This window comes from Corapipo altera, unplaced genomic scaffold (genome assembly GCF_003945725.1).
Source record: "Corapipo altera isolate COAL_440 unplaced genomic scaffold, ASM394572v1 126, whole genome shotgun sequence".
NCBI classification, from domain to species: Eukaryota; Metazoa; Chordata; class Aves; order Passeriformes; family Pipridae; genus Corapipo; species Corapipo altera.
This window is the reverse complement of record NW_020884937.1, coordinates 123397-140886: the sequence shown is the minus strand read 5'-3', so window position 1 is coordinate 140886 and position 17490 is coordinate 123397. Positions and strand designations below refer to the sequence as shown.

The 17490-nt window shown below is 47.5% G+C and overlaps 1 protein-coding gene across 3 annotated transcripts in view; it reads left to right on the top strand.

The window, feature by feature from the left end:
* CSRNP1 (cysteine and serine rich nuclear protein 1) overlaps nt 1-15486 on the top strand; it is a 15750-nt gene extending 264 nt beyond the window's left edge. The window contains exons 1-5 of one of the 3 annotated variants that reach the window (XM_027660618.1): nt 356-1036; nt 6943-7138; nt 9532-9791; nt 10261-10557; nt 11603-15486. In XM_027660618.1, the coding sequence (XP_027516419.1) occupies nt 968-1036; nt 6943-7138; nt 9532-9791; nt 10261-10557; nt 11603-12586 (1806 nt within the window). In that variant the 5' untranslated portion in view covers nt 356-967 and the 3' untranslated portion in view covers nt 12587-15486. Of the gene's footprint in view, nt 1-355; nt 1037-6143; nt 7139-9531; nt 9792-10260; nt 10558-11602 lie in introns of those variants that run through there. The other 2 variants (XM_027660619.1, XM_027660617.1) reach the window with 2 other exon arrangements.
* Nucleotides 15487-17490: the final 2004 nt, after the last annotated feature.

Sequence of the window (17490 nt, the reverse complement as noted above, 5' to 3'; positions counted from 1 at the left end):
CCCTTCCCGCGGTCCCCTTCGCCCGGGGGTCCCTTCCCGCGGTCCCCGCCGCCCGGGGGTCCCTTCCCGCGGTCCCCGGCGCCCGGAGGATCCTCCGCGGTCCCCGGCGCCCGGGGGTCCCTCCGCGGTCCCCGGCGCCCGGGGGTCCCTCCGCGGTCCCCGCCGCCCGGGGGTCCCTCCGCGGTCCCCGCCGCCCGTGCCCGGGCGGTCGCGCCGCAGCGGCGCCGTCTGGCCGCGCTGGTCCTGCCCGGGGGCGAGCGGAGCCCGGCGGGGCCGAGGCTGGGAGTGAGCCGGCGGGAAGCTCCGGGAACCCCCCCCCCCAAGGCAGCGGGACGGCGTTCCTTGTGGGAATGGGTACGGGGGATTGCTGCGTCCCCGGCACCCCCGCACTTTCCCATCGGCAGCGCTGTACGGACATGCGAACACCTTTATAATATTTACTAGGAGTAGCGCTGAGTTCCCCCCTTCCGTCAGTCCAGGCTGTGCTCCGTCCTCCCGGCTGCGGTTCCAATTTTTTTGATGTTGAAAGAAAGGTTGGGGGGGAGGGCGGGGGGAGCCTTGCCGGCTCGCTCTTCCCCAAATCCGCCCGGCTGGGGATGCTTTCCCGTCGCTACAGCAACACCTACCGACGGGCACACGGAGGGACCGACGGGAGGACAGACGGAGCGGGGCACCCCTCAACCCCCCCCCCCCCTCACACCGCCTCCCGAAATAAAACATCGCGGCTTTTACAGCCCACCTGAGAAAAAGGGGGGAAATAGGAATAACCCCTCAAACTACTCAGTTTTCTTAGATTTTTGTAATTTTTTTTTTTTTTTTTTTTCTTGCCTCCCCCTCCCCCCGGCATACTCCAAAGCGTCTGTCACCTCCGAGTTACATAATGTCGCTGTAGGAAGAGGCTGACACATAGGGACAGCCCTTTCCTAAAGCAGTTCAGCCTTACTAACGCCTGGAATGCCTGAGTGGGATGGATGGAGAAAATAACCCTCACAACCATTTACAAACCTCGGAGTCACAGAATCAGAGAATCGTTAAGGTTGGAAAAGCCCTCTTAAGATCGAGTTAAACCCTTAACCCAGCACTGCCAGTCTTGTCATTTGTTACTAGGAATTCATCACCAATTAGTACTTTATTTTCTTATTTTGTTTTTCCATGAAAATTATTTTAGTTTTTCTCTGCTGAGCAGTTTGCAGATAAAGCCCATCAAGCGGTGGGGGAGCTGGGTTTATTTTCAGGAGGGTGAGTTTGTTCTCCACATGGAGAGACTCTGCAGCTCCCGGCAAAGCCTTTAATAATTCAGCGCAGGAAATGCGTGCGTATATATAGCAGGGAAGGTAACGCACAGCGTGTACCTACAGGAGGACAAATATGGAAACCTGGTGTGAATTATTCATGAGGTGTGATCAAATAGAGGATTTTCCTAGACAAAGCACACTATGCTGTTTTCGTGTTTATTACAGCACAATCAGCGCCGAGTGCATCCCAACCTCCTTTCATTCGGGCCGTGTCAGATAACCTTTAATGTGTTTGCTAATGTTTCTTATTTACCTTTCAAGCTGTCAGCAAGAAATAAGGGCTTGGTAGAAAAATCTGACAAGCCTTTTTTTTTTTTTTTTCTTTGTGGCCGTCTAAAAATTGTGAGATGGAGTATAGACTTCTGATGCTCTTCTCAGGGAAGGCACTTTGCTTGTTCAGTCTCTGACAGGAGAATAAACTCGTGGTGCTCTGGACTGATTCATGCTCCTGCTCCATGGCACGGGGTACTTTGGGTTGTGCTGTTGCATAGTAGGCAGAGTCTATTTTTAACCAGAGCAAGGTTATGAAACCTTAGACCCAGCTGAGTGAAAATAATCTGGTCTGAACTGGAAAGCACAGCTTTGCGTGGCTGGGAACATGCGTGGGACTGTCCCCTGGAGGGTCCCAATGGGATGATCCCACTTGCCTTGGCTCTGTCAGCCCCAAAATTGGGAAGTGTTGTCATTGTGGAGGCTGTCACAGAGGCACTGGGGAAACCACTTAAGTAAATATGCAAAGAATTAAAATAGTTAAATGAGTGAGCAATGAATCAGTGTTGATAGTGTGGTGATTATTAAATAACCCCAGAGGTGTTACTGGAATCACCACTGCTGTTAGACATCAAATTTTTGGGATAGCTAAAGGGGAAGCTCAGCTCCACACCAGTTTTTGGTGATTCTCACACTGAGGTTGCTTTACCCGCAATAAACGACTGAGTGCAAATAAACACCAACCCCAAAAACTCCCCTCAGCTCTGCCCCATGAGTCGCCTTCGGAGCCGTACCTGGCTAAAATATGCAGTGGTGTTTTTTAAACTAATATTTACTCCTGCTAGACCTGCACAGCCACTGCAGCTCTGGGGGAGGGAGCGGGAGCCGCTCTGACTCATGGCTCAGCGGAGTTGTTAACTCACTCGCGGCGCCTGAGCCCTCGTCCCAGTGTGCCGAGAAGAGTCCACCTTGGTGTACTGGGATGAGCCCACTTTGTCTCCTGGGCTGCAGGCTGTGCTTTAAAGTCAGCAAGCCAGTTCAAAAAGTCACTGGAAAATAAATATTTTCAGTGCATTGCACTGAGGTTTGTGGGGTAGTTGTTTTCTTGGTGTTACCCAAATTGCTTGGCAAAAGAAACTTTGCTTTCAATAACTCATGCAAATATTTGGGATCCTTCCATTCTGTAGGATGCTTCACCAACAGAACCCTCAAAATTTAAAATACCCTTGCTCATAGGTGTTATCCTGCAATACCATGGGAATTGTGGCACAAGCAAAGGCAGCTGCTGGACTTGCTGTGAGGAGTTTCCTTTGCTTTGCTTGCACTGCTGCAATTGCCTGTCGCTTCAAAGCACATCTACAGCCCCAAAATGTAACACCAAAACATCTTCTCCTCATAATTCTGCCCAAAGCCACGATGCCTTTGTGCAGTCTCTCGGAGACTGGACACTGGTAGGAGTTTTAGTTGCCTTCCTCTGCGCTTGGCTAAACAAATGCCAAACCTTCTTAAATCTAAATTACTCGAAATATTTACTGTTGAGACGTTGTCCAAGAGGAGGATAGTTAAAACATTAATTCCTCACATTCCAGTGTATTAGAGCTTTACTCTGCGACTTGCTGAGCGCCAGAAATGGGACTTTGCAGATTGGATTCCCTTCCCCCCAACTAGATAGCCCCCCCAATTCCCCCACCCAAACTTTAATGCTTTAAAAAAAAAAAAAAAAAAAGGAGGGAGAGAAAGAAAGGAATGCACATCTGGGCTAAATATTTGTTAGAAAGTATTCCCAGGATAGTGGGAGTTCTGGTGCCAGAGAGGAATTCCTGCGGGTTTGATCCATTGCATTATGTACTTGTTCCAAAAGCTGTTTTCAGTAAAATAGATGAGTAAGAAGTCTTAGCCAAGAACAGAATGTCTTTTTTGGCAACTAAAAGGAAGATAGGATTATTTTATTTCAGGTTATGTAAAAAAAAAAAAAAAAAAAAAGAGAGAAGGAGAAGGTGGTAAAATCCTGCACTCGGCAGTGCCTGCAGAGATTTGCAATGGCAAGCTTAGATATAGATATTTATTTTTTCCATGCTACTGTGGACTTTTTTGGGGCTTCCTTTTAAGACATCGCTGTGAATTTAAGGTTCCTTGCAAAATTTCTGCAATTAAAATATCCTCGTTGTGTCTGAATGAGCCTCTGGGCTTTTTTGGCTGAGTGGCCAAAAGCTTTGGTGACATGGGTTTAAAAGCAGCATCCAAATTGCTGGCGGGAAGTCTGGTCCCAAGTGCTGGGGTGAGGAGGGGAGGAGAAGATTGTCCTGCCTTTGACAGGAATACCCCCATCTAGAGGATGTTTTGGGGGTGGATAGAAGTGGGCACCAATGGCTGCAGCCCAACTACATCACTCCTGAGAAAGATTTGAAAACATCACAGCCATAAATCAGCAATAAGGGGGAAGGCATTAGAGGGGAAAATTAATGTATTTGGCTGGTGGGCAACAGGTTCACCAGCTCTTTCCCATTAATTGAGAACCCTGTTTGCACGACACCTACTTCGCATTAACAAAACAATAGGTGTTTTGAAGAAGACAGCATGCCAGAAGTGTGGGGGTTTTTTTTCCTATGCATTTGGCTCATTCTCATAGATGGGAGCTGCACACACCTCCCTTCATCCTTCTGGCTGATGACAGTATTTAAAAAATAAATAAATGGAATTGCACCATCTTCTGCACAGCTTGCCTTGGCTCTGGCTTGGTGTTTGTGTTAGCTCAGTCCTCTGTCTTGAGAAGGGCGCTTCGGTTTTCCCTGTGGTGTGATCTGGGGGGATGTGATGCGGCTCCTGAGGGGCTGGTGGGTTTGCAGGTGACCTGAGTGTCAGGGTTGCGTCTTTGGTCCCGACCTGGGAGTTATCCCTGTCTCAGCAGAGTGATCTTGGCTGCTACACCACCCTCTGGTGTCTCCCACGAGAGAGTGGGAGATGTGATCAACATTGTATCTCAGAGGCTGTTTGCTGTTGGATGTATCCCCTACGGGCTTTCTGAGGAGCTGATTTTTCCCTCCCTTGGATACAGTGGCTTCCCTCACTGGCAGTGTCAGAGTTGTCCTTTGGAGCAGTGAGTGGCCACTCTGTGGCACAAGCTGATGCTCTTTCAAGCCAGCTGTGGGATTTTTTTGCAAAGTTTTTGGCCGTTCCAGGTGGACAATGGGGTCTGCAAACCTCTGGCTGCAGCCCAGGCTTTGATTCAGACCCCTGCCTTGGATTTGGAGGGTTTGTGTGCTCCTGGTTGTTTTCCTAAAGCAAATGTGAGACAGTGCAGAAGGCATATATATAAAAATAATAAAACTATAATATTTTGTAAATACAGCCAGGTCGCTGGTTTGAGTATCGTGGCTGCCTGTGAGCTCAGCTTTGCTATGGAGCAGGCAGAAAAGGGGTTAATCCAGGTGTTGGGTAGGACATGTGCTGCTGGGGCTGGAGGGTGGCCAAATCCACCTTCTCTGCATCTATTTTGGATTGAGACCAAAAAAACAACAACCACTCTGTGGCAAAACCACCTGCAGCTCCAGGTCTGCAGGAGAAGGAGGAGGGATGGAGGGATCACCTCTCCCCATCCCCCAGGTTCAGGGGGCCGTGGGGGATGTACTGGCCCCATAAACATGTGCTGCAGCGAATGATTAACTTCTTCAGGCCAGGGAACTGCTTCATCTGGAGACTTTTCTGACCTTTTAGGGGACTGTTGTCTCCTGGGAAGCTGATGGTAAACATAATTAGTGAGGGTTGGTGCAGGGCTTGGAAGGTACTGCATGTGCTCCCATCCTGCAACGTGATACTGCACAGCGCTGTTGGGATATTGAAAATCCCATCATGGGGAGCTTCTTGAAGCTGGTGTGGGGTCTGTGCTGCCTGCTCAGGGCTGTCAGAAGGGCAGATTTAGTGGTTTTTTTTCTGTTTCAGGGACTTAACTTCAGACATGCAAAAGAGGGTGAGAAAGTGTTAAGGTTGCAAAGAATTAATTTGGCCTGTGGAGGAGTTTCAAGTGGTGGGAGGGGATGGGGGCTCGGTGTCTGGCACCCCTGTATCTGTGCTGTCACCATCCTGGGGCTGTTTACTCTCTGTGTTGTCCAAATTTTAGGCATGCTTTAGCTTCTGTGTATTATGGGGTGGCTGGTAGCATCCCACGTTGCTGGGGCTCTCCCCTCCTTACTGGAAGGAGTTTCTGGGCTGGGACTGAATCTCTGCCACTGTGATTGTGTCTTACAGCCTGGTGGGATGGGGATGAAGCAAGTCACCCCTCTGGCAGCAGCCTGGGTCTCAGTTCTGGAAATGGTTAACTGGCTTCAAAATAAGCTGGTAGAGACTTCTGCAGAAGCAGGGGCAGCTGGGGTGGTGTTGCCAGTTTCTAAAGGGTGGAATGGTCCATCCTCAGTGCAGGAGCATCCCAGCTTGGGTGGGAGCTAATATTCATTAGAATCATGGAATATCCTGTGTTGAAGGGACTCACAGGGATCATCGAGTCCAGCTCCTGGCCCGGCACAAGACCACCCCAAGAATCACACCATGTGCCTGAGACTGTTGTCCAAACCTATTGTAGGCAAAGTTTGTAGCTTTTGTGGCTGGTTTTTTTTGTGTGTTGGGTTTTTTTGTTTGTTTTGTTTTGGTTTTGTTTTTTTTTTTGTTGCCTAAAATTGTACAAACTTTATAAAAGCAAAGTTTAAAAAGATGCAACCAGTTATTTTTGGTTTTTCTTTCTTTTTTTTTTTCTCTCTTTAGGATGAGCAGGGGCAAAGCATGAAGGAAATTTAGGAATCTAGGCAAATACAGAGCTCCTTTGTTTTTAATTAGCTGCATTGTTTTTAATTGCTACTATGCTTGATACATAACCCAGCCTAAACAAGAATAGCTTATTGAATGGGGGACTGACTATGAAAGGCACTGTGAGGAGAAGGGCTGTTCTTCACAGTTGATATATTTGTATTTCAGTGCTTCATTTAATAAGACTGTTTCCCCGGGGGGCTGTAGCAAGTAAATCATGCCAACAGATTGTTCTCTGCAAACTGGCTTATTTTTGTAATTAGCAAGACGTTAAAGCTGTAACTGCATAGAAAGCGATCTGGGTAAGGAGAGCGAACATAAAAGAATTAGTAAGCAAAATGTAATACTTACTGTTTGATAACATTTGTGTTGATTGAATTGGTTTCTGGACAGTTTGTTGTCTGGGATAGTTGTTTTTTCTCCAGTGTTGTAAAATGTGAGAGTAATTCAGCAGGTGTTCACAGCGAGCATAGTAAGGTGTGGTATTTTGGGGGGAGCACTTTTTGGGAATCACATCTGCATGGCCAAGTGGATCTGGTGGAGGAGCCTTGTGGGTGGAAGGGCTAAAGCCATTCTGCTCATCGTCAGAAACTGCCAGTATTTCCCATGCTTCATTTTGCTTTTCTCCTTTGTCTTCCAGTTATATGAAAAATACGGCGTCACCATGAGCGGAGTATTGAAAAGGAAGTATGAAGAGCTGGGGGATGACAGTACCTACTGCTCCTCCTCCTCCTGCTCCCCCCTCTCCTCCTCAGCATCCTCGGGCTGGGAGACTGACGAGGAGAGCTCCCACGGAGAGCCCAAGCCCAGCTCTGCCTTAACGTCCAGCTTCACCCGTGAGTATCTCCAGCAGCCCCTTTCCTGGGATCAGCCATGCCTCTGCATGGGTTTTTTGTAGCATGCTGGTGGGTCTTCACCATGCAGAGTCCCCCCTTGGAGCACACCTTTATGGGTGGAAGTGGCTGTAATGCCTGTCATGACACCAATTTATAATCATTCAGTATCCTCAGGGTTGTCTTCTTCAGCCCTTCCTCCCAGTATTTGTCAGTGCTTTATCGTATTTTTGCTGAAGTCCAAATTTCCAGGAATAGAAACCCACGGACCTGGATGTGCAGAGGCATGTGGATGCCTCCAAGCCCATGCTGCAGGACCATCCCACCAGCCCTCAATTCCCTGTCAAGCTGTTCCATAGGCAAAAATTAATCAGACAGCAAAGGCCCATAACACTGTTTTTCAAAAATGATTAACCAGTAGTGTAATTACCATTTCAGAATTCATTTCCTACATGAGTTGGGTACTTTGCCAAAGAACATGACATGTTTGACATTGCCTCCGCTGCTAGTACAGATAAATGCTATTTTGTTTTCCCAGCAATATCAGTTTTGAGAGCTTTTAGGAAAACATACAGGAGGCAAGGTTGTAAAACCCTTTATCTGCTATGTGAAGGGAAAAATAAAAGATACAATAGAGGAACATCTTCACGGTGGAGAAATAGTTCAGTCTAGTAAATTATACTGAACACCCACTGTATATAGCAGTTAAGGTCCACTTAGCAGACATACACAAACACGCAGTGGTCTGAAAAGGCTTTAGAAGTCTTGTAATAATAAAGAGTCTCATTCTTGCTGGTCTTCCCAGGTTTTGTGACAAAACAATGAACTTTTTGTATTCCCTGGCTCAATTGGAAAAGGGTCAGGAATGGGAAAACAATTTTGGAGGAGGGGTGCAGGGAGAGAGAAGCAAATGCCAAAGTGCAGCAGCTCAGTCGATAGATGATTGCAGTGGTTAACTTGCCTTTTGATAAAGGGCTCGTGTTTTAGAAGATTGAGTCAAGGTTATTATGAAAGTGCAACGCGCAGTGCAAAGATATCATCAGTGCGACTGCAGCGCCCAGTGTGAACCCCCAGCTATTGAGCAGAAGCTGCTGACACAGCTGGGTGAACACTTCTTTTTTCTTTTTTTTTTTTTTTCCCCATGAAACTGAAACGCTGTATTTTGGCAAGTGAGACCTGTGAAATGTGGGTGCAGCTAACTGTCCAGTCTTGCACTTTCCCAGCCTTCGGGGCCAAGCCAAACCAGCCAAGCCCCTCAGGTTTTCACAGTCCTTTTGTTGGCTCCTGGCCTCCACCTGAAGAACAGGGGTCAGTCCCAGCTCTGCAGGAGTCACCCATCCTTTCTGGGTTATTTCTTCCCATAATTTCCATGGTGGCCACCAAAACACCCATTCATCAGCAAAGAATAGGACCAAAAATACCCACCACCACCAAATTTAGGTGCAGCTGGCTCTTGTTCCTGCCACTCTCTTGCAGCTCTGTAGCCCAGTACTGCTGTGCCTCACTTTGCTTTCTTGGCCAGCTACATTCGTGGAAACTCACTGACTCTGAACCTGCCTTGACTAATTAGTCCCCCTACATCTGCTGTGTTTGCATGTGCAAATGTGCAGGACCAGGTATTTCTGAAGAGGCTCCTCTTTAAATGGTGTGTAGCATGTTTCAGCAGTTTAAGATAAACCAGAGTCATGTGTTGCCATGTTTACCCTGGGATCACCTGCACGAAGATTAACATCTTTGCAGCTGCTCTCAAATGAGTCTCTTGAGAATAAACTATAGATTCAGAGTTCCTCCCAGTGGATGGTGAAAGGAAGTACCAGAAAAAAAAAAAAAAAACAACAGCCGTTTGGGCTACTTGCTGCCTTGCCACAAAAGCTGGAGCCATGCAGTGCTGGAGTACCGGTGCTCCAGCATCCCAGGAGCAGACCATGAGCTCCTGGATGTGGGGCAGGATGTGTGGGTTTAGAGAGACAGACGTGTAGGATGGCTGTTTGCTTGTTCGTTATGCTCTGCTGCACGTGAAGAATAAGCAAATGTGTGTTTCCTGGGGGAAGTCAAGCGGGAAGGAGAAGCAGCAGCCTTTCCGTAGGGTCAGTCTCATGGGTGACTCCCATGCAGCAGGATTTGGCTTAGTTTTCTCTCCATCCTCATCCCGCCTTTGAAGTGTTAGCTGCTAAAACAGAACCAAGCAATGATGTAGCCTCGATTGCTGCAAGCAACGATGTAGCCTTGATTGCTACAAGCAATGATGTAGCCTTGTCCTATCATGTCCCTGTTGAGAGAGTAATTTTAAGTCCTGATGTTTGTGTTATCTACAACCTGTTTGTAACATTTCTATTCTATCTGCAGGATGGCAGCACTGACTTTGTGCTTTTTTTTTTTTTCTCCCCCATTTTTAGCCACATCTATCCTGAAGAAATCCAAGCGACTAAAGAAGAACAATGTGGAGTTTGACCGGGTCACTGTGTTTTACTTCCCACGCTGCCAGGGGTTCACGAGCGTGCCTAGTCGTGGGGGCTGTACCCTGGGGATGGTGAGCAAACACAGCTCCTCCCGGCAGTTCACGCTGGCGGAGTTTTCAAAGGAGCAGGAAAACGTCCGTCGGGGGAAACTTGAAGAGAAATTAAAAGAGGAGAAGTTGGAAGCGTTGAAATGGAAAGTGAGTAGGAGCATGGGGCTGGGTTGATGAGAAGTTGGTGGATGTCATTAGTAATTGGCCAGCTTTCAGCAGGAGCCTCTCTGAGACCTGGGGGCATCAGTCCTTAGCCCTGTTTGGGTCTCCAAAAAACACAGGCTCCAGTGTGGGTTTTTCACTTGGTTCTCCATCTTTGAAAAGTGATGGAAAAGACATTGAAGATGTTTTTATTCTTTTGGTAGTACCTCTCTATTCCTAGACTTGAGACTCCTCTCAGCATCTCCCAAAATCTTTTCATCTCTGATTTAGACACTTGATATCCCAGGAAGCAACCCCTGTCAGGTCTTTGGGGGCTCTGATGCAGATGTTGTTCCTGGGATTGGCCATCATGGAGGGCGCAGGTCATTCCTTTCTCGTTTCCCCTGATCTGGGGATGCTGATGGCTCTGCGTCCCCAACAGGCCACTAATGCTTTGTCCATTTTCTTCCCTTAGCTCACCATGAACGGCACAAAGGAGTCACAGGAGGCCAACCAGCTCACCATCGATGACATCTCCGACGACGACATCGATGTCAGCAACGTGGACCTGGAGGATGGGTTCTTCCTGCAGCCCTACCCTGCCAAGAAGAGACGTGCACTGCTGAAGGCTGTGGGGGTGAAGAAGATCGACAAGGAGGAGAAGCGGGAACTGCACAACATCCGCCTGTCCCGGGAGGACTGTGGCTGCGACTGCCGGGAGGTCTGCGACCCGGAGACCTGCAGCTGCAGCTTGGCAGGCATTAAGTGTCAGGTACTGCCCTCACCTCTGGGCGTGGGGAAGCACCACGACTCCAACTGTGTGTTAGAGCAGGGGAGTTTGGAGCCAGCAGGACAGGGTTAGAGCAGCCTGTAAAGCGCGTCCGCTCCCAGCTACGCTCGGAGCGGAGCAGGTGAGGAAAGGTCTTGGAGATACTCCCCAGGCTGCAAGGCAGACACTGCTTGAAAGCGTCTGCTTCCCAAATCACACGTGCAGCAATCCCTGTGCTGCTGGAGCAGCCGTGGGGATGTGCCTGAGCCTGCAGCGAGAATGCACACACCACGTGTGTCCCCACGAGACCCGTACCTGCTTGGTCTCCTGCTGGAGATGGGCCACGTGGGAATGTCTGCAAGGGAAAACTTCTTGCTCCTCACGCAAGGCTGTGATTTCTCCCCCTCCCCCTGGTTTTATTTTTAATTCTGTTTTCCCTTGGCGTGTGTCACAACTCCCAGCGCACTCAGGAGAACGTGGGAGTGTCAGCTGAGCGTCAGCCCACAGCGAGCTGTGCAGGCCACCTGCACAGTGGGATAATCCCTCTGTATTCAATTAGTGTGTTATATTTTTCAGCTTATTTTTTTATGGGTGCCTGCCTAGCTGCATTTGAGGAGCCGTATTCCCTATTCTGGGCACTGCTGTGGTGGTTGGAGGCTGGAGGTGGCGTAGGTGGATGCACACAGTCAGATGGGTGCACGTGGGTGCTCCATGTGTGGGCCACAGCCCCCCTCTAGTGGCTGCTGCAGATCAGATAATGATATCCATAAATAGCAATAAATAGAAAAACTCACGTTTTGCCCCCTTATGTCTCCTTTTGGACCATTATATTTTGCTTTCTTTTTGAATATTTTAATTTTCTTCACTGAAATCTAACTTTTTATGACACTCTTTCAAAAGAGCAGGGCATCTTTTTTTTTTTTTTGGGTCTGCTTTTAAACCCCTCAGCTGTTACTTGGTTTCTCAGGGTGGGTGAGTTGCGGGCGGTTTTGATTTTGTGCCGCTTGGTTTGATCCTAATCCTCCACCTCTTCTTCTCCCTGTGCCAGATGGATCACACCTCCTTTCCCTGCGGCTGCACCAAGGATGGCTGTGGCAACACCGAGGGCAGGATCGAGTTCAACCAGGCCCGTGTGCAGACACACTTCATCCACACCATCATGAAGCTGGAGCTGGAGAAGCAGCAGCAGAGCAGCGAGAAGGTGTTGGAAGCTGAACCCCCTTTCCGGGAGCGGCTCCCGCCTCTGGGATGCACAGCAGGGAAGGGCTCCTTGGAGGAGCGCGCAGTGCCGCTGGCACCTGCCTTCCAGTTCAGCCCTGACCTGGAGGCCCTGGGGGAGAACAGCTGCAGCAGTGACATGACGGACTCCTCCATCTCCTCCCACCCCAGTGAAGACCTGGAGGAACCCTACGAGAGCCTCCCCTCCGACAAATCCCAGTCGGACGTGGATGACGATGGCTTGGCGCGCATCCTTCACTTCAACGACTCGGATGCTGAGGAGGAGGGTGGCCATGGCCAGGATGACCTCAGCTGCTTCCACCCTGCTGACTTCTTCATTGAGGACCATGGCAGTGAGGCCAAGCCTGTCCCTGGCCACTTGTCCCACCTCTCGGAGTGCCTGGACGAGAATGCCAACCAGGACAGTGGAGGTTTGCTGGAGGATGCTGCCCACGCGCGGTGCGATGGGCTCTCCTGCTGCGCCTCATCCCCCACCGAGCCCTGCTCCAAGAGCTACGCCGACCTCAGCCTTTCCTCTGACTCCTTGGATTTCTTCCAGTCCTTCTCGGACTATAACTTGGGACCCCTTTACAACTCCTTAAAGGAGTACGAGAACCTCGATAACTTCTCAGCGTTACAGTTTCAGTTGCCTAATTTCCCAGGCTTCCCGCAAGCTGGAGATCAGGGCTCCTGTTTCTTGGAGTCCCTCATTGGTTTGTCTGAATCCGTCCCTGAAACCCCGGCCCCTTTCACAGACAATCAACTTTTGGAGGATGCCATCAAGTCATCGCTGATGGAGACGGTGAAAGTGTGAGACACCTGTGTGTCTCAGGTAACAAGGACTGGAGCCGAAAGGAAAATGGAAGAACAGTTGGATGGGCAAGCTTTCACCGGAAGGATGACAATGTGCTACTCAAATATAAGGAGGAAAACCCAACAACAACGAAAGACTTTCTAAGCAGATAAACTATTTTTGGTCTTTATAGAACGTGGACGTTTTGACATACTGCAGCTACAATCAGTTCTCTCGCTGTTTGTGCAAAAATTTCTAAACTCTCATGATGGGATGGGGAGGGGAGGGAGGGGAAAAAGACTTTCACATAAGAATTTCCTTGTGTTTTGTATGAAAAGACCCGTTGAGAAATACTCCTCGCTAACGTTGCCAGTCGTACACACAGCCCCTTCTAGAAATGTTTCAGTGTTGCAGGAACTTTTTAAGACAACTTTTTGAAGCTGTATTTATTGTGAAAATTTGTGGTTTGCGTAAGAGTCAGCCCAACCTGCTCTTGCGTTTAAATCGGACGAGGTTTACAGAAGAGATCCATACACTATATACATAATCATTCTTCATCTATTTATTGCAAATTCCAGAATTTAACTAGCCACCGAAGCTTGAACTAGCATGAAACCTTATTTAAATTGGTAATACCTCAGATGTATTATGTGTACAATCATATTTTTTTGCATAATATATCTGTATTTATTTATTTTCTACCTGTAGTACGTGAATAGCACTGTGGTTTGTCGATGACCTGGAAGGGCAATAAGGTCTTCAACAGGAAGATGACCCTGGTTTTTCTGAGTCTGAATGATGTTGGCTGTTTGGTCTTCACTTCACATTTCTAAAAATGCTGAACACAAGTGGGTGGGAGGGCAGGGATGAGGGAAGAGTTTGTGCAACATTCCTTGGTTTCTCTCAGCCCTCAGATGGTGTCTGGTCTCTGTGATATCCCTGTGGAGAGCAAAAGAAGCAAAACCTTCAACTATTTAAGAAATAACAAGAACTAGATCAAAACAAAACAAAACCCAACCCCTTTTTGTAAATTACTTTATAATTTATTTAATTTCCTGAGGATTTGGCCATGAGATCTTTCCCCATCAGTTATGGTGCCTGAATATGCAGAGGAACTGTTAGCAGCGGTGGGGAGGTGTAAAGATAAGGACCTTTGCAGCCCTCGGGGGGGGGCTTTGGGAGAGCAAAGCCGAAACAGCAACACTGTGCTCAAGCTCCTCAGCAAGTGCTCCTTAGGACTCCCAAACACCAAGGATATCGCAGCTCCAAAATCCAGTGGATCAGGCTGATTGTAATAATTTTTTATGGAGGTGAATCAGGTGATCCAAGTAAAACAGATGGATATGAAGTTCACTGGGTTATTTATCTTTTGAGTACGGTTTTTGAGGGAAGAAAGAACAATACCTGAAGACAAAGCTGAAAAACTAAAGGCTTTTGGGTTTTAAAATGAGATAGATGATCATGTATAGGAAGGATACTGGAGGCTGCCTTGGCCTTTTGCTGTTTAAATCAGTTTGAGAACAAGACACTATTTGGCCACAAGATGTAACTGGACATAAAATCTGTACGTCAGTGATACACTAAGTGCCTACACCAGTGGTATGGAAAAAACAAAATGGATTTAAAACCTATTGGCTTTAAATTCCCCCTTGGAAAATTTGTTGATGGGAGTGATTCCTGGCATTACCAGCACAGGGGGAGGACACAGCTCTGGTGTCCCAGCCCCACAGCCCTGGGAGCAGCTGGAAGGAACTCCTGGGGGTGCAGAGACACACGGTGAAATAACCCCAAAATATGGATTCGAGGATTTTTCTATTGGCTGAACTGTTTCTATCCCCGACGACAGGGATGGTGCTCTTGGGTACCTGCTCATCCACAGGTGCCTCACGCAAACCTGCGGGCAATTTAGGAAACTTCTGGCGTACGAATATGGCGAAGGCTGGGTTGCTTGGGGGTTTTTTTAATCGTTGTTATTCCTATTTAATTGTACATCTTCTCTGGAATTGAGCCGGTCAACTCGGAAGCGGAGCCACGTCCTCGCCCCGCGCTCGCTGCCGCATCCTCCCTCAAAGCATCGCCCCCGGGGACCCCCCCGCCAGGCAGGAGGGCGACTGTAGGAATACTACTGGCAGATGGAGGATTTCCTGGATATATATATATATTATTATAATTATTATTATTGTTATTATTATTATTATTATTATTATTATTTTGTTGTCGTCGTCGTTTCTTTTAGACTGTAAAATCCCCCCTTCAGTTATCTCCCTAGGTGGTAGTTTCTGTCCTTCAAGACTGCATCAGAAATACTGACAGTTGAAAGTCTGGTACCGTTCTGTATTTATTGGCACTAATATATTTTATAACATTCCTAGGTTTCTCTGCATATATATATTTATATATATAAAATATATACACATATTTTATATATATAATATACACACTTTTTTTTAATGAATGATTGGGATTGACTCCTGCCTTTGTGGATTTTTTTCAATAATTTATTCTTTTTATTTGTGTTGGTGCCAAAAAGAAAGAAAAAAGATTTTTTTCTCTTTTTTTTTTTTTTTTTCCCCAGGGCACTGAATTGTAAATATATAATTTTTTTTTCTTCTTGGTATCTGTGTAAAAAGTCGCCTGTTAAACAGTTTAAAAACTGGGTATTTATTGACACAATCTGTAATTATCTAATGTATTGGTTGAAACGCTTTGGTTTCAACATAGCTTTATTTTAGCTTTCTTTGTGTATATATTGTGATTACGTTGCTTAAAGGTACAAGTTAAAAAAAAATGCTTTATTTTTACCTTATCCATTTGCATTTGTTTATAAAAAAGCATATTTGTCTACAGCTGCTGTCTCTCATTTCATCAAAGCAATATGAAGAAATTTCCATTACACTTTCAATAAAAGAATTTTGTTTGAATATGGCAGTGTCTTCACCCTGTTTATCCTTCACTGTGGCTCAGAAATTTGGATGATGGGTGTGTATGGTGCACTGTATGTCACAGTCATCTCTTCTTTCTTTGTTTTTGGTCCTTTTTATCCCTTTTTGAAGCTAATGTGTGTGCTGGGGTTCCCACCCCACATGTCGAAACGGGAGCATCCTACCATGGCAGGAGCAGCCCTTGTCCCAGCTTGGTGTCTTCCAAGAGGCTTCTCCTGAGCTTGGGGACTCCCATTGCTTTTCTCACCCCCCAAAAACATCCCAGGGAAGCAAAAATGAGATGTAACCTCTTGCTTCTTGGCAAGATCTGTGTCCAGGAGATCCTGAGGCTCCTGAGATGCCCCTGCTCAGCTGTGCCATGGCAATGTCCTCGGCACATCACCTTGCAGTGGCATTTGACAATTGTCCTGTTCAAGTTGCTTCCTGCTCCACCAGTGTTTCTTGTGTGGCACAATAACTGCTTTTCTTTTCCCTAAATAAAGTAAAAATCAGGTGCTTGGGTCCAGGGTGGGGTGTTTCCTGAACTTGCTGGGCTTGTGGAGGGTGGCTGCCTCTCTCTGTGGGATGGTAGAATAGACAACAGTCATGGCAGCATCCACATCACCCAGAAGCATTTAGGAGAAATCTTAGGAAACCTTGGAAACCCTGGAAACCACTTTCCCTCGTGGGTTACAAACCATTTCTCATCACTCCATGGCACTCCTGGAAGAATGGGACCTGGAAGGATGCAGCCAAAAACAAGCATCACCACAGTCGTGCGCCCCAGGGGAAAAGCAGAGAAAATATTCTTGGTTCTGGCAGCCGCACAGAAAGAAGAAGGGGGTGAGCATGTGAGCCAACCCATGGTAAAAAGCAAAAGCTGAATAAATCCCAGGAATCTAGATAGGGAAAAGCACACCTCTCCCATGGGTTTGTGTCTGTCAGCACAGGCATAAATCATAACCCCTGCCACTGACCTGAAAGCAAGGGAAATTGGCCAAAGAATGCCATTGTCTAATTTTCCATTGGGAATCCGATTTTAAAGGTTGCCATCTGCCCCCAGAGCAGAGAAGCTCAATTAATTGAATAAACTATTTGTTACAAATTATTTGCTGAACTGTAAAAGCAGCAACACTGAAAAGAGGTTCGTCTGTGGAGGCTCTGGGACACGCGGTGAACCCCGGCCCATTTTCCCACCCAGAAGGATGTGTTTTCTTGTGTGTTTTTTTCTTTTCTTTTATGGGATTTATGTCTATAATTCTCTCTTACATGAACTTTTTTCTGACTGGGAGGGGAACAGTCCCCAGCATACAGCTCCAGCTGCTGCACTGGTGGGTTTTTGGCTCACAGCGACGACTTTGTGCTGTGCCCTGGCAAAGGGCATCATTACCCAGGGACACATCACCCCCAAGAGACAGGAGTGAAACAGCCCCAAGGTGCTGTATCCCATCAACCAGCTTCTGGCATGAGCATCTCCATGGGAAGTTGCAGAATCCTAGAAAGGTTTGGGTTGGAAGGGATTTTAAAGATCATCAAGTTCCAACCCCCCCCGACACCTTTCACTAGACCCGGTTGCTCCAAGCCCCATACATTGTGGCCTTGAACACTTCCAGGGATGGGGCATCCCTGGAAGTGGAGCTTCTTTAGGAAACCTGTGTCAGCATCTCACCACCCTCACAGTAAAAAATTTCTTCCTGATATCTAATGCAAACCTGCTCTCTGTCAGTTTAAAGGCAACCCTCCTTGTCCTATCACTCCATGCACTTGTCCAAAGTCCTTCTCCAGCTCTCTTGTAGCTCCTTTCAGCATGTTTCTTTTGATGCAGCCCAGGACGTAGTTGGCTTTCTGGGGCTGTAAGTGCACATTGCCAGGTCATGTCCAGCCTCTCATCCACCAGCATCCCCAAGTCCTTCTCCCCAGGGCTGCCCTTGACCCATTCTCCACCAAACCTGTATTTGTGCTTGGGATTGCCCCAGTCCAGGTGCAGGACCTTGCTTTTTTTTC